The 20,787-nt window shown below is 40.2% G+C and overlaps 2 protein-coding genes across 2 annotated transcripts; both read left to right on the forward strand.

The window, feature by feature from the left end:
* Window positions 1-2,369: 2,369 nt before the first annotated feature.
* Window positions 2,370-6,737, forward strand: LOC116067763 (keratin, type II cytoskeletal 8-like). The gene is made up of 9 exons (XM_031324336.2): window positions 2,370-2,817; window positions 4,105-4,313; window positions 4,422-4,482; window positions 4,575-4,670; window positions 4,805-4,969; window positions 5,084-5,209; window positions 5,314-5,534; window positions 5,713-5,771; window positions 5,876-6,737. The coding sequence occupies exons 1-9, from the start codon at window positions 2,464-2,466 to the stop codon at window positions 5,995-5,997; spliced, it is 1,413 nt and encodes a 470-aa protein (XP_031180196.1). The 5' UTR covers window positions 2,370-2,463; the 3' UTR covers window positions 5,998-6,737.
* Window positions 6,738-11,342: 4,605 nt separating this feature from the next.
* Window positions 11,343-13,868, forward strand: LOC116067771 (keratin, type II cytoskeletal 8-like). The gene is made up of 9 exons (XM_031324349.2): window positions 11,343-11,807; window positions 11,982-12,190; window positions 12,283-12,343; window positions 12,445-12,540; window positions 12,669-12,833; window positions 12,948-13,073; window positions 13,178-13,398; window positions 13,582-13,640; window positions 13,744-13,868. Exons 1-9 carry the CDS (start codon window positions 11,454-11,456, stop codon window positions 13,863-13,865), a joined length of 1,413 nt encoding a protein of 470 aa, XP_031180209.1. The 5' UTR covers window positions 11,343-11,453; the 3' UTR covers window positions 13,866-13,868.
* The last annotated feature ends 6,919 nt before the right edge of the window (window positions 13,869-20,787 follow it).

Raw genomic sequence — 20,787 nt, forward strand, 5'->3', positions numbered from 1 at the left:
GACAGCAGAGATTTGAGCTTTAGAGTAAAGTTCCACACCATAGTAGAAATTAAAGGCATGTGCATGTGAAAATGGGGAAGAAGGGAAAAATGCAGGCCTCACCTATACCCAGTGGTGGAAGAAGAATTCAGATCTTTACTCTAGCAAAGGTACTAATACTAGAGTGTAGAAATAGTCTGTTACTAAGTAAGTAAAAGTCCTGCATAAGTAAAAGTCCTGCATTTAAACTCTGACTTAAGTGAAAGATAAACATAATATAGTTAAAATATACTTAAAACATTAAAAGTAACACAGTCATTTCCCCAGGGTGGGATTAATAAAGTCTATCTTATCTTATCTTAACTTAAAAGTACTAATGCAAAATTGCCGCTTTCAAAATAATATTTGTAATATTCTGTATTATAATTATTGATGCATTAATGTAAGAAACACTTTAATGTTGCAGCTGGTAAAGGTGGAGCTGATTTTAGTTACTTTATATACTGCTGGGTATTTTCACTCATAATATCATAATGTGTTGGTTGATTTATATTTTGTATTGACAATTTAAACCTGCAAAGTAGTAACTAAAGCTGTCAAAGTACAATATGTCCCTGTGAATTGTGGTGGAGTAGAAGTTTAAAGTTGCATAAAATGGAAATACTCAAGTAAAGTACCTCAAAATGATACTTAAGTACGTACTTGAGTAAATGTACTTAGTTATATTTCACCACACCAAAGATGCAGCAGAGAGTAGTATAAGTGAGGTAGTATTGGAGTATTGAACAACTCTGTGTGGTGAAATGCATCAAGTTAGAAAACAACCACTTCATCTGTGACGCACATCATTGATTCATGTGCAAGATTGTTTTCACTAGAACAAGGATGCTCCGACAAAACAAAACCTATTATACTGTAAAATTATACTGTAAGCATGAAGCATGTAATTTTCTGGCAGCATTAAAGGTCCCATGGCATGAAAATGTCGCTTTATGAGGTTTTTTTTAACATTAATATGCGTTCCCCCAGCCTGCCTATGGTCCCCCAGTGGCTAGAAATGGCGATAGGTGTAAACCAAGCCCTGGGTATCCTGCTCTGCCTTTGAGAAAATGAAAGCTCAGATGGGCCGATCTGGAATCTTGCTCCTTATGACGTCATAAGGAGGAAGGTTACCTCCCTTTTCTCTGCTTTGCCCACTCAGAGAAGTTGGCCCACCCATGAGAGAGAGACATCATGGCTTTCAAACGAGCAAAGTGGCAGTTGGTTAAGGCCACACCCCCACTCTCCACCTTGCCCCCCCTCTCCGCCTCAATAGCTACAGACACAGAAATGGCACATACGAAGGAAAGCTCATTGTGGGACTGGCTCTAGTGGCTGTAATTCTGCACCAAGGCTTAATTTCGGGAAAGATACTTCAGATACAGTATTAGGGGACCACTAAGGCCCATATAAAAGCATCCAAAGAGCACCATGTCATGGGACCTTTAAAGACATCTTTTTCTGCTATCTGTACATCAAGAATCTAATGAGACGTAACTCTGCCTAAGGCATTTGGTTGGATAACTCTTAGTAAAACTTAATGCTTGCAGTTTAGTCCTTTGTTTGCATTTATCCATGCTTGGTTGTTTTATGTCGACTAGAAAACCACTAATGCATATGGCTTTAAATGTCCAGATTTCAATTCAACGTGCAAAACAAAAGTTCAAAGCAAAGCAAAAGTTACAGTCTAAATGTAGAAAAGCGAATGAGTGTCTGTCTCCGTGACGACAAGCACGCACTGATACATGCACGTTTCCAAGTAATAATTGTAAAAACATTTTTTTTATCTCACTTATAGTTGGAATGATCGTGCATAAAGGTATCAAGGCAAGCTAGTTTTGCTCTTTCCAGTTTTGTTGTTGTGATGTTAGTGTTGATGGCATCAGCATGAGGGAGCTCTACTGGATCTGTTTTTTGGTATTTTATCTAGTATCGTGACCTTTTATTTGGGACTAATAGAACAATGTTGCGCCCTTTCAAGTTTGGACTTATATTATGTTGGCTGTACTGTGACCACTAATCAGGCTACAGGGGTCACACACTTGAAAACTTGTTTTTTTTTTTCTTACATAACCACATTTTCACTCCACTTCTTTACCTCTTACTCTCTTCACCTTCAGCCTGTTCTTCCCCTTCAGCCTGTCCTGGTGCAGGGTGTGTCACAGCTTATCTTCTGACAATCCCTCCCTACCTGTTTTACAGGACTGGCCACTCCTGTCATTCAGAGCCAGAGGCATGTAGCCTGAGGTGGAGGGGAGGGTGGACAGAAAAAGTGAGAGTACAGGTTGCAGTGGCTGAAGAGGATCCTCCCACTCCCTCGGCACAGACATAAAAGCCAGCAGAGTCTACAGTCAGACACTCAGAAGGACTCGGCTCTCCTTTTGAAGACTGCTCATCTCCTGTTCTCCTCTTCTCAGAGCGCTGATAACCTTTACCACTGCAAACATGAGGAAGGCATACTCAGTCAGCTCTAGTAGCAGCACCAGGAGGTCCTTTGCACCAGTTAGCAGCTACTCCGTAAAAAGATCCAGTTATGGTGCTGGAGCTGGAGCTGGTGGTCTTGGTTTTAGTATGTCTTCAATGGGTGGTGGATTAGGTGGTGGTTCTGGTAGTTATGGGTTTACTTCTAGCCAAACAGGAGGCGGCTTTGTCGCTCCACAGATCACAGCTGTCCAAGTCAACCAGAGCCTGCTGACCCCTCTGAACCTGGATATTGACCCCACCATCCAGGTTGTCCGCACCCAGGAGAAGGATCAGATCAAGACCCTCAACAACCGCTTCGCCTCCTTCATCGACAAGGTTAGTTCCTGCACGTTCTGTGTGACGGTCTTATGTATAATTTACTGCAGGCCTTGTTATCTTAGTACTGACCACCTGCATGCTCTACCTGGGATACATTTAGTCCTTACAGCTGTTAAAAGTGAATGGTCCTTCAACCTGTAATTGAAAAGAAATGACCAGAAACTTAACTGTATTATATAGAACAGTAACAGCAATCTGCTTACTAGATGCAAAGCTGACAAAGCAGCTATGAATCTTATCTCTGTGATGTTGTGTCCCTCAATGAGTTACAACCTCTGGGATTGGGAAAGCTTACAAGAATCTCAAAGTCTGTCGCCATTGTGCTTACTCTGGCAACTCCATCCAAAATCTACCTAAGGTAACCTGTAGCCCTGTCTGAACCCTTTGGCGGCCTCTCTGACCATTATCTAAACATGGGTGGGGATTATATTGCAGTGACTCACCCTTCTCTTACCTGGGAGACTGGCAGTGAAAATAGGGATTTATCTGCACAGTATGCCCACAGAGTACAAAGTCTGTCATTTCAACGTTGCACCTATCACCTGGTTGTTATGGGCAACAAGAATGCTAAGTGCAGAGCAGTGAATCTACTTTCACTTGCCTTTTATTCCACAGTCACACGTCTGTGTTAATATTTGCATGCAGGCTATATGAGGAGACTCTCTGAACACTATAAATTGGCATATATGGAAAAAAAGTCACAAAACAAAGCATTCATCCCATAATTCTGCACTGCTTTGTCTTCTTTCTCTGCCACACCTAGTTTCTTTTATAGCCAGAGTGACTGTGTGGCCTTCATAGCTCAACAGAGCATACAGAATGACTCATAGGCAAATAGGAGGTGAAACACTTAAAGCCACGTGAAACATCTGGATTGGACATACTATATTTTGTTTTAAGAAGGAAGATTTGAACATATGTATTCTGGGAGCATTAAATAACTCAAGTTTTTACCTTTTACACCTTTAGGTATTTAAATAGCTTGAACCGCAAGGACGCAAAGATATGCCATCATGAGTAGGGTGTGGCCATTCAGATATGTAGCTATCTACTCAGTCATATAGATAATGGTGAGGCCTTTTAAAACCTCATACCAAAATGACAACCTTTTTGTCCCATTAAAAATTACACAATTATTTTAAAAATCATAGAGCCCAGAAACAATTAAATTCATTCAAATAGTCAGCTAAAGCACCAGCCAAAACAAATGAATACACTATTATACATAGATAATGCTTTTTGAGGAGACATCTGACAATCATCCCTGGTTTTGTATCTCCACAGGTCCGTTTTCTGGAGCAGCAGAACAAGATGCTGGAGACCAAATGGAGCCTCCTGCAGGACCAGACCACCACCCGCTCCAACATTGATGCCATGTTCGAGGCCTACATTGCCAACCTGCGCAGACAGCTCGACGGGCTGGGCAATGAAAAGGGCAAGCTGGAGGGAGAGCTGAGGAACATGCAGGGCCTGGTTGAGGACTTCAAGAGGAAGTGAGTGCTTGCAAGACATGAACACTAGTTATAACATATACCTTGATATAGCGAGCAGATGTTCAAAATGGAGCAAATTTACTAAAGAGTTGACTTGTGTTCCAACAGGTATGAAGATGAAATCAACAAACGTGCAGCTGCAGAGAACGAGTTTGTGCTCCTGAAGAAGGTGCAAATACATCAAGATGGCCATGATTGTTTTTTAATCTTGGGATTTGACAAAATGTGGCCAGTTATAACACTTATCTTGATTTTCATCAGGATGTTGATGCTGCCTACATGAACAAGGTGGAGCTGGAGGCCAGGGCTGATGCTCTTCAGGATGAGATCAACTTCCTCAGGGCCGTCTATGAGACTGTATGTTATCTATAATATCTAATACCTCATAATACTATGATAACCATTTGAGTTAAAGCTGATAATCATTCACTCATTGTGTAAATCAAAAATGACAAGAGTTAACTGTTGTACAATAACCACTGGTTCTATAGGAGCTTCGTGAGCTGCAGAGCCAGATCAAGGACACCTCCGTCATCGTGGAGATGGACAACAGCCGTAACCTGGACATGGATTCTATTGTGGCTGAAGTGCGTGCTCAGTATGAGGACATTGCCAACCGCAGCAAGGCTGAAGCAGAGACCTGGTACAAACAGAAGGTGAGTAAAAGAAAGAGTTGATGTTTATCCTGTGTCTTTCATATACACTTACAACACCTCTATCAACCTTCTGGATCATCTTCTTGATGCACCTTGTTGTATTTTTCATAATAGTATGAGGAGATGCAGAGCACTGCAGGACAGTATGGTGACGACCTGCGCACAACAAAGGCTGAGATTTCTGAGCTGAACCGCATGATCTCCCGTCTTCAGAATGAGATTGAGGCCGTCAAGGGACAGGTATATTTCGAGACCTTCTCATGAATGATGCCTTATTATTAACACACTTCATTGTTTAAGAGGATTTGCAGTTATTAAACCATCTGTGACATCATTTTCCACAGAGGGCCAGCCTGGAGGCTCAGATTGCAGAGGCTGAGGAGCGTGGTGAGCTGGCAGTGAAGGATGCCAAGCTCCGCATTAAGGACCTGGAGGATGCTCTGCAGAGAGCCAAGCAGGACATGACCCGCCAGGTGCGTGAATACCAGGAGCTGATGAACGTCAAGCTGGCCCTGGACATTGAAATCGCCACCTACAGGAAACTGCTGGAAGGAGAGGAGTCCAGGTGGGATAAACTTAAATATTTCATGAAGTTTCATGACTGCAGCATTTAGTTCAACTCTGAATTAATCAATCAATCATACTTTATTTATATAGCATATATATATATATATATATATATATATATATATATATATATAAACATGTATAGAGACACTAACTTGTCATTATTCCACCATTAGACTGGCCAGTGGAGGTGCAAGCGCAACCATCCACGTGCAGCAGAGCTCTGGAGGTGGTGGTAAGTTATTGATTTTATTCATCAACATCATACTGATACCTGAACCAACAGACCACACTGACAGATGGATGGATAAATGATAACACGTTTTTTTTTTGCTCTAGGATTCTCCAGCTCCAGCTCCGGCGGTGGTTTCGGCTATGGTGGCAGCAGCTTGTCTGGTGGTTATGGCGGTACTGTTACCAAGTCCACAGTCTCATCAACCAGTTCCAGGAGAGTGTATTAAAACAGAGAGCCAGTCCTCTTCCCCTTCAGAAACTCTTGAATTTGATCTAAATCTGTACCCATTCATGGTGCTATGCAATACCATTAAGCAGGTTCAACAAGAGAGCTGAATATATTGTTACACTGCTATTGTGCTTCAACGATCCCTGGCAGCTTTTCTTATTATAGAGTAAGAAATTCTGTTTAACATCATTTAACAAGAGTTTCTGAAGGTATACATGGCCTTAAACACACAAGAGCCAAAATAAAGTGTTAAAACTAAGCAAAGAAAACATTTGAAAATCTGTACTCAATCTTGTCAATCTAAATACTTTTTGTACTGCAGTGCACTGATGAACTGCTCTGAAATAAGATTCTGCAGTGATATGTAGGACACCTATATTTTTAATGCTCCAGCTTTCAGTTGATGTCTTCATTCCTACATTTGAGTGCTGATATTAGTAAGGGGAGCAAGTCACTGACCAAATCTGATCACTGGAGAAACAACAACAAAAAAAATTTAATTTGTGTGACTTTACATGTTTACAGTTTCCCTTTGAACAGATTGGCTACTGGCTTATTCTTGGTACTGTCCTGTCAAATTTTTCCATGCTCAGTTTTGCCTTTACTTCCCTTCAAGATAAAACTATGTTGAAACCAGATTTATTTTTGGAAAAGCCTTCCTACCAACATTACTGATGAATGTTGCAGAAAATGACATCAAATGATTTTGAATAAAATAAATCTGAGAACTAAAAATGATTGCCTCTCACTCTCATTGTTGTGATAAATGAAAGGAAAAGCTAAGGAGGGTTTTACTTAAACAGCAAGATGTAATTACCACACTGAGATTTCACATGGGGGCAGTGCTGTACCACTTTTTGCTACTAACTTCCTGCTTGGTTTTGTATTCCACATTATGGAAATTCCGCCGGATGACCCTCGTTTTCAGCTGGATATTTTTTGGCCGGATGTCCCTCACCTTCCGCTTTCTTTGTGTTGGCATTGTAAACTATGGTCGATTTATGAGTACTATGGTTAACTGCTCCTCAGATCGCTGCATGGTAAATCGAGACAGCTAGCTAGACTGTCTAATCTGAGTTTTCTGTTGCACGACTAAAACAACTTTTAAACGTACACATGTTCCATCAAAACAAGTTCCTTCCCGAGGCTATTTTGCAGAGGCACCGTCATTGTGTCTGGCGCTGTGGAGGTAGGTCTGCCAATGTGAGACTAGGTCATGTATCATTATGTTGCTATCTTGGACCAAACAGGGACTTGAGTTAAATTATACAGCTGTTGGACAGAGCCATGATCTGTTTGGAGACCAATTACAGGGAAAATTAATGTGCAGATTCTGGGATTAGACCTCTAGGGGGGCTCAGCCCCTAATGAGAATGTGACACAGATACAGTGCATTGCAAAAGTGTTAACCCCCCCTCTGTTAAATCAGTAATTTCATTAGCTGATAATCTCTGAGCTAGCTAATGAACAACAACGTCAGCTAACGTTTTTGACACTATGATGGAACTAAACCTGACACTTTATCACAGTAAGTCACAGTAATAACGACCAATTTGACACAATGTTCTAACATTCAGCAATTATAGTTGCTTACGTTTCAATTTGGATTCTAATCTGCGCCATGAAATTACCAACTTCTTCTCTGGGAACTACCAATGTTAAACTTTACAATATATTATATTATATATATATAACCTGTTTCAAGCCCTTTGAACCTGTAATTGTTTGTCCTCTGTCACTAACAGACAAGTTCAAGTTCACTAAAAGCACTAAAATTGATTAAAATATATATATATAACTTTTAGGGGGGCTGAGATGAAATTTAGGGGGGGCTTGAGCGTGGGGTGGCAGTAGCTCAGTCCGTAGGGAGTTGGGTTAGGAATGCTAAGGGTCGCTGGTTCAAGTCCCCATATGGACCTGTGGACTGGTAGCTGGAGAGATGCCAGTTCACCTCCTGGGCACTGCCAAGGTGAGCAACGCACACACGACCCACCCAACTGCCCGGGGTGCTCACTCTGACATCTCTCCATTAGTGTGATAGCATGTGTAGGTCTTGAGCATGTTTGTAATTCAGGCCTGTGTTTAATGTGTGTGCATGAAAGACAATTCAGAGTGAAAATTGTGAATTTTCCCTCGTGGGATAAATAAAGGCATCTTCTATTCTTCTTATAAAAGGATCTAAAATCGCCAATTAACACAGCTATGATGGGTTATAGTAGCCCTTTCCTCTTTTGCATATGACGTTCTTAACTAATGGCTTTTTTATTTGATAGCAATAAAAAAATATATACCTCATTGAACTGCAATGAAGTTCCGTTGGAATACGGAATACATTCTTGAGCACCATTTCTCTTAACACCATTGACAGTTACCAGCTATATTAATTCATTTATCTTTTTTGTGACACCAGTGTCAATTGGATGCACACCCTTATTTGCAATCTACTGCAAAAAATGTGTAACATTAGAAAATGCAAGTACACACGTCTCATAGTTCATCCATTTAATTGGAAAAAAAGATTCACCATGGCATTTACCACTACAATTCCAGCTGGCTCATCAGGCTGCTGAGGTTGGGGTAGCTGGTCCGGGCATTCTGCTTCTGGGATGAGGTACAGTACATCAATGTTGTCTTCATGCAATGGCACTATCCTTGTTTGTGGTATAATTATTATTATACTATTATTATGTAGCACAATGCAGGCATGCTTGCTGCGGCTACACACAAAGATAGTTCAAGCAGGCAAATGCTTCTGTATATTAAGGCACTTGATTGTCCCTCTCGTTGTGCCATGGACATGACCATTGTTGTACTTCTGCTGTCAACCTGATCTCACAGAATTCCATGAAATGAACAAGGCCCCTTAACTCAAAATCTGTGGCAGTTTCACAGAATCGCTTCATTTCATGAAAGGAACCACATGCATAAACACGCAAAGCACTCAGCAACTGCTCCTACACAGTCAAGACATGGCTCCTCAGAGTGGGACGTTCTAGATGTAAACGAAGAATACTGAACATGACAAGAATGTCCTCTTGCCCTAAATCTGTGTAATACATACATGTACTACAGGCTTATTCATTCAGTGAAACCTTTCATCCAGCTATGAATTTAACCTGACTGTATCATCTCAATGTTAGTTTTGCTCACAAAAGATAAAACACAAAACATTTAACTTTATTAGTGATAAATGAGCACCTACAGCCCTGCAAACATTTTCAAGATGGCTGGGGGAGTTTTGGTTGACTGGTTACAGTTTTTTATCTTCACAAATAACAGTTTGGCAAAAATCAAGCATGGTTAGGAAAACCTAGACATCTACTCAGGATCGCAGGATTCCTGTGTATTCTTATGCCTATGAGACCAGGAGAGACAGGTTAAATAGGGTACTGCTCTATCTCCCTAATTACATGTCAGTAAAGGGGTTAGGCAGGGTGTGTTACTGTATCCATTCTTGTTCAACTTGTATATGGTTGACTTGTTTGGTCAGTTAACTAGTAAAGCAGGTTGTGTTTTTGGTAATCTCATGGTTAATCATTTCATTTTGGTAGATTTTGTACCTGCAGTGCTGGTCTTCAACATCTGTTAAATACAATATACTATAATCTTCCAATATGTTGCTGATTTTGATATCAGATTTGATGCTGAAAAGACTAAAGGGATGATAATTTGATGCAAAGACTGGAGAAAATGCTGTTTCATAGGTTCTTCTTACATTAATTGCATATATTGCTAAAGTAATTGTGAGGTTAAAAATAGCATTAAATATAACATTTATTTGTATACATAATATAGAATGGCTTCTTACAGATGGCTTATTATAAGTATTATATTCCTGGAATATTATTATGCATGCATTAACATGTAAGCAGCATTTTAATGTTGTAGCTGGTTAAGGTGTAGAAAGCTTTATCTATACAAAAAAATATATTATATGCAATATATTATTAGTTAGTTTAATTAATAATATAGCCCTCTTTATGTGTCTGTCTAGTTCTAATGAAGAACACTGAAAAGTAACTAGTAACCACAGCTGCTGTCAAATAAATGTAGCTGTGAACAGTACAATACTTTCCTCTGAAATATAGTTAAGGAAGAGTACAATGTCTTGTGCAACATTGGAATACTACTTGAGTAAAAGTATTAACTTTTCACTGCAGGTCATATATTTTGATAACTTGAAAATATATGAAGTTGATGCATTTGTATGTTAAACCGAGCAGTATTGTGTATTGTAACAGACAGAAATAGTGACCAAACGATCCAAGGACTTGTGTGCTGTGGTTTAATTACTCATTTTGCAACGTCTTAATGATTACATTTTCAGTTAAGCTAAGCGTGTACCAGTGGACGGGAACTGCAGGGAGAGAGTATTCTTTTCATGCTTAAATGTGAGAGCTACACCTGTTAACTCTTACCGCTGTGAGATATTTAAGCATTGACATTATCTGAATTGTTTATACTTATAATGATGTAGGTTGAAGCTCATTTCTTTTAATTATGCTGCTAATTGAGTAAACTTGCATAATGGTGTTAAAATCTATGCACTTCACCCTGTCTGTTCTGGTTATGTAGTGCCAGTGTTAAAGACATTTGTGCACAGGAGATAATATGAAAAATGTATGCACCTAAAGGTTACATTTATTAAAAAATGTGAGGTGTGTAAGACATGGTTTAAGACAAGATAAGAAGCCCCATATCCCCTTGTGTTTTCTTATTATTTGGTACATCCAGAACTACAATGTGCCTAGAATGACTTAAACTAAAAACTGTGGTAACTTGAACATAAAGGAGAACAGGAACTTTGAACACTTCATATGGATTATACAGTATGTTCTAACATGGTTTATGTTCAAGCATACTGTAAAACTAATTGAGTGAACTAAATAAGGACTTTGTTTGGTTATGGAAAGGTACTAATGGTGGCTTAGGTTACAATATTTATTTATTCTAAAAAGGGGATTTCAATACATGTGTACGTTTTTGCCTGTTACTCATCCACAACTAGCATCCAATAATCATTTCACTGCTGTGACCAGTTATCAGGCTACAGGAGTTACACACAGGAGTTAACTTACATAATCACATTTTTACTCCACTTCTTTACCTCTCACTCTCTTCACCTTCAGCCTGTTCTTCCCCTTCAGCCTGTCCCGGTGCAGGGTGTGTCAAGGCTTATCTTCTGACAATCCCTCCCTACCTGTTTTACAGGACTGGCCACTCCTGTCATTCAGAGCCAGAGGCATGTAGCCTGAGGTGGAGGGGAGGGTGGACAGAAAAAGTGAGAGTACAGGTTGAAGTGGCTGAAGAGGATCCTGCCACTCCCTCGGCACAGACATAAAAGCCGGCAGAGTCTACAGTCAGACACTCAGAGGGACTCGGCTCTCCTTTTGAAGACTGCTCATCTCCTGTTCTCCTCTTCTCAGAGCGCTGATAACCTTTACCACTGCAAACATGAGGAAGGCATACTCAGTCAGCTCTAGTAGCAGCACCAGGAGGTCCTTTGCACCAGTTAGCAGCTACTCCGTAAAAAGATCCAGTTATGGTGCTGGAGCTGGAGCTGGTGGTCTTGGTTTTAGTATGTCTTCAATGGGTGGTGGATTAGGTGGTGGTTCTGGTAGTTATGGGTTTACTTCTAGCCAAACAGGAGGCGGCTTCATCGCTCCACAGATCACAGCTGTCCAAGTCAACCAGAGCCTGCTGACCCCTCTGAACCTGGATATTGACCCCACCATCCAGGTTGTCCGCACTCAGGAGAAGGATCAGATCAAGACCCTCAACAACCGCTTTGCATCCTTCATTGACAAGGTTGGTTCTTGTGCGCTCTGTGTGACTCTCTTATGTACAAAAACAATTCAGACGGAGCTTCAAATAGTCAATTAAAGCACTGGCTATACCACATTTATAAACTGGTACAGTATAAATAGAAAATGCTTTTTTTTTAAACTGCTGACAATCTTCCCTGGTTTTGTATCTCCACAGGTCCGTTTCCTTGAGCAGCAGAACAAGATGCTGGAGACCAAATGGAGCCTCCTGCAGGACCAGACCACCACCCGCTCCAACATCGATGCCATGTTTGAGGCCTACATTGCCAACCTGCGCAGACAACTCGATGGTCTGGGCAATGAGAAGGGCAAGCTGGAGGGAGAGCTGAGGAACATGCAGGGCCTGGTTGAGGACTTCAAGACGAAGTGAGTACTTTCAAGAAATGGTCACTAGTTATAACATGATATAGTGATAAAATGGAGCTGATCTACTAAAGAGTTGACTTGTGTTCCAACAGGTATGAAGATGAAATCAACAAACGTGCAGCTGCAGAGAACGAGTTTGTGCTCCTGAAGAAGGTACCAATACATCAAGATGGCCATAATTCTTCTTTTTTAAATCCTGGGATTTGATCAAATGTGGCCAGTTATAACACTTCTTTCCACATGATTTTCATCAGGACGTTGATGCTGCCTACATGAACAAGGTGGAGCTGGAGGCCAGGGCTGATGCTCTTCAGGATGAGATCAACTTCCTCAGGGCCATCTATGAGACTGTATGTTATCTATAACATCTAATACTTCATAATACTATGATAACTACTTGAGTTAAAGCTAATAAGCATTCATTGTGTAAATAAAAAAGGACATAGAGTTAACTGTTCAATAACCACTGGTTCTGTAGGAGCTTCGTGAGCTGCAAAGCCAGATCAAGGACACCTCTGTCATCGTGGAGATGGACAACAGCCGTAACCTGGACATGGATTCTATTGTGGCTGAAGTGCGTGCTCAGTATGAGGACATTGCCAACCGCAGCAAGGCTGAAGCAGAGACCTGGTACAAACAGAAGGTGTGTAAAAGAAAGAGTTGATGTTTATCCTGTGTCTTTCATATACACTTACAACACCTCTATCAACCTTCTGGATCATCTTCTTGATGCACCTTGATGTATTTTTCATAATAGTATGAGGAGATGCAGAGCACTGCAGGACAGTATGGTGACGACCTGCGCACAACAAAGGCTGAGATTTCTGAGCTGAACCGCATGATCTCCCGTCTTCAGAATGAGATTGAGGCCGTCAAGGGACAGGTATATTTCGAGACCTTCTCATGGATGATGCCTTATTATTAACACACTTCATTGTTTAAGAAGATTTGCAGTTATCAAACCATCTGTGACATCATTTTCCACAGAGGGCCAGTCTGGAGGCTCAGATTGCAGAGGCTGAGGAGCGTGGTGAGCTGGCAGTGAAGGATGCCAAGCTCCGCATTAAGGACCTGGAGGATGCTCTGCAGAGAGCCAAGCAGGACATGACCCGCCAGGTGCGTGAATACCAGGAGCTGATGAACGTCAAGCTGGCCCTGGACATCGAAATCGCCACCTACAGGAAACTGCTGGAAGGAGAGGAGTCCAGGTGGGATAAACTTAAATATTTAATGAAGTTTCATGACTGCAGCATTAGTTTCAACTCTGAATTAATCAATCAATCATACTTTATATATATATATATATATATATATATATATATATATATATATATATATATATATATATAAACATGTATAGAGACACTAACTTGTCATTATTCCACCACTAGACTGGCCAGTGGAGGCGCAAGCGCAACCATTCACGTGCAGCAGACCTCTGGAGGTGGTGGTAAGTTATTGATTTTATTCATCAACATCATACTGATACCTGAACCAACAGACCACACTGACAGATGGATGGATAAATGATAACATGTTTTTTTCTGCTCTAGGATTCTCCAGCTCCAGCGCCGGCAGTGGATTCGGCTTTGGTGGCAGCAGCTTGTCTGGTGGTTATGGCGGTACTGTTACCAAGTCCACAGTCTCATCAACCAATTCCAGGAGAGTGTATTAAAAAGAAGAGCCTGACCTCTTCCCCTTCAGAAACTCTTGAATTTGATCTAAATCTGTACCCATTCGTGGTGCTTTGCAACACCATTAAGCAGGTTCAACAAGAGAGCTGAATATATTGTTACACTGCTACCAGTTGTGTTTTAACAATCCCTGGCAGCTTTTCTTACTCTTCTTGAGAGTAAGAAATTCTGTTTAACATCATTTAACAAGAGTTTCTGAAGGTATACATGGCCTATGGCATACATTTTTATAGTGTCCCTTTGAACAGATTGGCTACTGACTTATTCTTGGTACTGTCCTGTCAAATTTCTCCATGCTCAGTTTTGCCTTTTCTTGCCTTCAAGATAAAACTATGTTGAAACCAGATTTATTTTGTAAAAGCCTTCCTACCAACATTACTCATGAATGTTGCAGAAATTACATCAAAAGAATCTGAATAAAATAAATCTGAGAACTAAAATGATTGACTCTCACTCTAATTGTTGTGATAAACGAAAGAAAAAGCTAAGTAGGGTTTTACTTAAACAGCAAGATGTAATTTCCACACTGAGATTTCACATGGGGGCAGTGCTGTGCCACTTTTTGCTACTCACTTCCTGCTTGGTTTTGCAGTCCCCCAGATATGCATGTACAATATGTCAACTCTACATTGTCATGTCAAGTAAATATCAAAATTGTGATTGGTAAAGGTTTTAAATCCACAAAGTCTCACTAATTACTACTCAGTGAGATCACACAAAAACTTGCAAAAGAAACTAGGACAGGTCACTAATTAATAGCGTTTGCCGTTCAAATGTTGTGTAGACACTCAGTTTCACTAGATCTTACTGAGGTTTTAGTGTGTTGCACAACAATGCAAATACTCTGTAACCTTATTTTACAGTACATTATTCAAGTACATTAACTGCATTATTTTCTGCAAACACACTGGTGTCTTAATGTGCCCTGTCCACCTAAAGTCTTTATTGGGACGTTAACAAGAAAGATTCTTTCTTCATCCTCACCTCAGGCTGAGAGTGCTGGCAGTGATCATACATTTAATTGTTAAAATTGGTCCCGGAGGAGTTAAAGTTGAGTCATAATATTGATACAAGGCACATGCCAAATTCTGAAGTTGTAACCATGCATGTTTCCACAAAACCAGTTACATCATCATTAGAGCAATTACGGGTGATGCATACGGAATCCGTCAGCGCTGTGATCATTACATGATACAATAAAACAGCGCTGCTCGGATCAGCAGCATCGGCAGCCTACAGTCCATCTGCTTCACCGTGGTAAAGTTGGTTTTATATTGGACATTGGATATTCGACACATTCGAAAAATCTATTATGCGGCCTGACCTTTTGACCTATTCATGTCAAACCACTTTTGGTAAACTCAGCTATTCCCCTACACATTGCACAAAGCTTCTTTTCTCAAAAAAAACATCCTTTAATTTTATAGAATTTTTATTAGACAAAAATTGTACAAATTACGCACAAACAAATTTGTGTAGGTAACTATGAAAACACCAACTTTGACATATCTCAACCAAAATAAATGCTACCAACACGAAACTTTAGATCCTAGTTTGCCATGACCCTCTGGGGGTCCCCCACACATTTTAAGAAGATCGGCCATTAAGGGGCACTGTAGCCAACGTAGACCAGTTTTGGCCCTTCTACTCAATCAATGTTAATGGGACCTTGCGGCTCACACATGTCGATATTTACTGACGTTTGCCTCCTCACCGTTATGCTTTGGGTCCCACTTTCACGCGCTCCCTGGGTCATCGGGGGCTACTCACGACCCTGTCATAACTGCTTGCAGTTCTAGTTATTTATTGTTTTTCACACAGTGTACATTGAAACAATTCTTCTGGAACATGTACCCTTCCGGTTGCTGGAGTGCAGAGATCTTGGAACCATCTTCTGCATGAGTCAAATTGGGTCTATAAAGATAAAATAAAATAATAAAAAAAATAAAAAAATATTTAAAAAAACAAAGAATGTTTTTTGTGAAAATATGCTTTGTGCAATGTGTAGGGGGGTTAGCTGAGTTCACCAAAAGTAGTTTGACATGAATAGGTCAAAAGGTCAGGCCGCATAATAGATTTATAGCATTTTTTAATATTAAAAAATATTTTAAAAATCAAAGGATTTTTTATTTTTTTTAAAAAGAAGCTTTGTGTTATGTGTAGTGGGGTTAGCTGAGTTCATCAGAAGTATTTTGACATGAATAGGTCAAAATGGCAAGCCGCATAATAGATTTTTCGAATGTGTCGAATATCCAATGTCCAATATAAAACGAACTTTACCACGGTATCTGCTTCAATCCCCGCCGAGCAGCGGACACCGGGAGATAGAAAACTAAACAGATTGTCCATCTCCGGGGCTGTCAACGCTGTGTCTCGGCAAAGAAGTGCAGGGAACGAGCAGTCCGCTGCGGACTAACGTTACGTTAGTTAGCTAAAGTTGGCTTGCTAATTCCACCCGACACTGGTTAACTTTACAGTAGGGTGACCAGACTTCCCGGTTTGACCGGGACAGTCCAGATTTTGAATTGCGCATGTCCCGAGTCCCGACAAAAGCCTGTCGGGACGCTAAAATGTTGCGGTTTACACCAACCATTATGACATTGTCCTGGTTGTCAGCGATTACATAGCTGACGTGGTCTTATTATAGCCCGATCATTAACTAAACCCATGTAGAAAGACTAATAAAGTGTCCAGCGTATAATTTTAACAATGTGTGTGTGTGTGTGTGTGTGTGTGTGTGTGTGTGTGTGTGTGTGTGTGTGTGTGTGTGTGTGTGTGTGTGTGTGTGTGTGTGTGCGTGCGTGCGTGCGTGCGTGCGTGTGTCAGTCAATCGTAGCGGTCTGCATAATCTGTGCAGCCAGCGTTACAATGTAGGCTATATTTGTAAACATCTCTTCTTATCTGTCTTGTTTTAACCAGTCCCTCCAGGTCCGCTGGAAAGTCAGCGGACGAGCGCTGGGTGGAAATGGTGACATTCTAAAACGTGAAAAAACTTAACGTGGTTTAATGTACCTAAATCTCTCCCATATTGCGCTGGTTATGAGGAGCAATATGAGAGAGAAATTTGGTGATCATTGGTCGTTGTTTAGGTACATTAAACCACGTTAAGCTTTTTCCTTACAATAGCCTCAATGAAGCAGAAACGCTTAATGTCAGATAACGTCCATAAAAATTGGACTTTGCGTTAGATTTTTTGACAGTTTTCAGTGGTTATGAGGAGCAATATGAGAGAGATATTTGGTGATGACTGATCGTTGTTTAGGTACATTAAACCACGTTACGCTTTTTCACGTTAGGACTTTAAAGCCTATGAGAACCGTGGAGAGTCAACCCACAGCCGCTCCGCTGCCCTGCTGGAAATGTGAAGCAGACACTCGTCACATTTTTGTGACACCTGTGCATAATTTCACAGTAGGCTTTCAGCCAACAAATTGATTCTTGAGAAATTCACTCCTTTAACAAATATACGGAATGAATGTTTCCAATAGGGAAGCTATCTGCTCTATCAAATGAGATTACTTTGTGTGTGTGTGTTTTGTTGGTTAGAATAACACTGATAACACTTTACGTTAAGGGTACATGAATTATCATGAATTCATACATTAATTAATTGATGTAGGCTATTATGCATTATGTAATTAAGGATTTATGTGTTACTGCATTCCTTAATATCCCATGAATCATCAGGAACTGACGTGTTCATATCTGTCATTCGTGACGGTATGTGGGCACATCATTATGAATTATGATTTATTAAGCATGATCATGATTATTTATTTTTCTGCAAAATGTGGTCATCACTGTGCAAATTCTGATTTGAACACAACTTGTGCATAATGATGTAGCCACCTTACCTAATGCTTTAGTTGATTTGTTGTTCATGCACGAGGTCATGAATGAGAGGCTATGAACTCATGTCAATTCCTGATGATTCATAAGATATAAAGGAATGAAGTAATGCACAAATCATGAATTAATTCATGCATGAATTCATAATTCATGTACCCTTACCGTTAAGTGTTACCATAACTTTAGTTCAAGCCTGTTGCAGCAGTTCCAAATAATTCGTTTAGTGCCATGCAATGAAAAATACCTTCACAAAGTTTTTCACAAGTTCAGTGGGTGCATTTTCCACAAGAATGCTTTAATTCTGAAAAATAAAGTTGGTCCCACACAAAACTCACTCAGTGACTTTTAATAGCCTATTATTTCTCAGATATGTAGGCTACATACCAAGAAGATTCATGAATATTAACTGAGATACCCCATTGTGAGCAGTAGACCTTTGTGTGCTGTTGGCAAAATTGTGTCTAATCTGTCTGTATTTAAGTCTGACCTGGGCTGGCGCATGTTCACGTTAAAAAGCGTGTGCGTACACGAGCACTACGGTCACGCGCAAAGTGTCCCGGTTTTAGTTCTGGGAAATCTGGTCACCCTACTTTACAGACAATAAGCCAAAAAACGTTGTCGGTCATCTGGTCAGGGCACTGAGCTTTCTACACTGTTTTAAGAGTGTGGGAATGAAACATTAAGTTGTTAAATTTGACTAATTTAGTGGCTGGAAAAATCCTTATTCTGGAGGTTATTCTTATACCGGAGGTAGAGTTACTCCTGTAATTCTTCCCATTCTTCTGCACTCATGTATACGGGGAGAACTGGCATAACCCGGTTATTCATTTAACCTGGGCAAAACCATACCCCGGTTACTGCTGTGCATGTATAATGCACTGACTGTGTTCAACAGCACAACGTGATGAGCAGGTGAATGGAAAAGCACTGGCCATTACCAAAGAGAAGCTAATATATGTTCTATAGGCAGGTTGTCCTTTAAAAGGATCACTGGTCTTATTGTTCAACATTTAACCATTTCCCTGTGTCAGCAGAGATCTATCTATCTTCATTACACCATTCTATCAAATGGAAATGCCCCCCAGCTCTTCCGCCCACCGTGAAACTGTCCATGGGTTTGACTGGTTTTCTATGACAGATTTATGACCTCTATGCATTTTTGCTTTGCTGTTTCTGGTGCTTTTAACAACCCCTGTGGTTCTTCTGTGACATACAGCGACTTACCCTCAGAGGGGGCAGGGAGACCTGTGACACAATGGCCCATTAGTGCGAACAAAAAGGTACACTGTAATGCTAATGAGTGTTTGGGCTGAGTGGAGCAGAGACCAGGTACTGGTCACAGCCCTGTCCTTGAGAATCCCTGATCTAACCGACCAAACTGTCCACACTTTTGGCTCACTAGCCTCAAGACTCCCTTACAAATCACACAATTTCAGAGTTGTTGAGTTAGGGGGAAAGCTTCAACATCATTTTTAACTTTTCCTGACCTGATAACCATGACATTATAAAAGTATGCTCAGTAGGATCACACTCTTATACACATCAAATATAATAAGATCAACTGATTTCAGGCCACTAAACACTTGTGTCCGATCACTGCTCCCCCTGGTGCAATTGATAAACAACTGCAACTGTTTTTCCAAATGGTGCTTTAGGGTGTTACACATTGGCCCCTCGTTCACTACGTCATCCTGGGGGATTTCATTCCAGCCAAGTCCAGCCAAACGTCACCGTATTGCCCGTCAGTCAATAACAACAACAGGACTGCTGCAGTGGATTGTCTTATTATTTACAGTGTTTATTTTATTTTTTAGAGGCTACATTGTTCAATTTGTTTTTTCTCTTTACCTTTAAAATACCCCATAAGTAACTAGTACATACAAAAATACTAATTTTTAATTACTTACGATAATGTCATAGATGAAAATGAAACAAAGGACCCCCTTTAGATCCTCAAAGGACCCTCTCCATCAACCTTTGGAATGTTGCTCCAGCTTACTTAAGACCAAACGGATAGCCTTCACATGAAACAAGCCAAAAGGCGTCACCTGACTGTATCATCTCAATGTTAGTTTCACTCATAAAAGATAAGGCACAAAACATTTAAATTTATTAGTGATAAATGAACACCTACAGTCCTGCAAGCATTTCCGAAATGGCTGAGAGAATTCGGATAGACTGGTTACAGCTTTGTAACTTCACAAAAACAGTTTGGCTAAAATCAAGCATTGCACTCAAAATCCTGGCGCGCCAGCGAGATTTACGTCATTTTGACGTCGCATTGGTGCGCGCTAGCTCGGCTGCGGCGACTGTAAAACGGCCCTTATGACAACCTAGACATCTGCTCAGGACCCCTGTGTATTGTTATGCCAATGAGACCATACAAGATTACTAGATGGGGTAGTGCTTTGACTGGTTTCATGTCAGTAGTAAAATGGTTTAGGCAGGGTGTGTTATGTGTCCATTCTTGTTCAACTTGTTTATAGTTGACTTGTTTGGCCAGTAAAATGTTTGTAAAGCAGGTTGTGTTTTTGATAATCTCATGGTTAATCATTTGAATGCAGTGCTATTCTTCAACATCTGGGAAATATACTGTATTCTTCCAATATGTTGCTGATTTTGATATCAGATTTAATGCATATGTTGCTAAAGTAATAGTGAGGTTTAAAATAGCATAAATATAACATTTATTTGTATACATAATATATAATGACTTCTTACAGTTGGTTTATTATAGGGATTATATTCCTGGAATATTATTATGCATGCATTAACATGTAAGCAGCATTTTAATGTTGTAGCTGGTTAAGGTGTAGGAAGCTTTATCTATACAATACAATATATTATATACAATATATTATTAGTCAGTTTAATGAGTAGTATAGCCCTCTTTATGTGTCTGCATAGTTCTAATGAAGAACACTGAAAAGTAACTAGTAACTACAGCTGCTGTCAAATAAATGTAGTTGTTAACAGACCAATACTTAAGAACACAATGTCATAATGTTCAATTTGGAAATAGTTGAGTAAAAGTATTAATAATGTTTCACCACT

The sequence above is a fragment of the Sander lucioperca genome, chromosome 6 (assembly GCF_008315115.2).
Source record: "Sander lucioperca isolate FBNREF2018 chromosome 6, SLUC_FBN_1.2, whole genome shotgun sequence".
Lineage (NCBI taxonomy): Eukaryota > Metazoa > Chordata > Actinopteri > Perciformes > Percidae > Sander > Sander lucioperca.

Bases quoted from the DNA above. Each gene is read 5' to 3' on its own strand.
- LOC116067763 (XM_031324336.2), top strand. From the start codon at position 2,464: ATGAGGAAGGCATACTCAGTCAGCTCTAGTAGCAGCACCAGGAGGTCC. The intron at 4,671-4,804 runs GTATGTTATCTA...CTGGTTCTATAG, and splicing joins TCAGGGCCGTCTATGAGACT to GAGCTTCGTGAGCTGCAGAG. The intron at 4,970-5,083 runs GTGAGTAAAAGA...TTTTCATAATAG, and splicing joins AGACCTGGTACAAACAGAAG to TATGAGGAGATGCAGAGCAC.
- LOC116067771 (XM_031324349.2), top strand. From the start codon at position 11,454: ATGAGGAAGGCATACTCAGTCAGCTCTAGTAGCAGCACCAGGAGGTCC. The intron at 12,541-12,668 runs GTATGTTATCTA...CTGGTTCTGTAG, and splicing joins TCAGGGCCATCTATGAGACT to GAGCTTCGTGAGCTGCAAAG. The intron at 13,641-13,743 runs GTAAGTTATTGA...TTTCTGCTCTAG, and splicing joins GCAGACCTCTGGAGGTGGTG to GATTCTCCAGCTCCAGCGCC.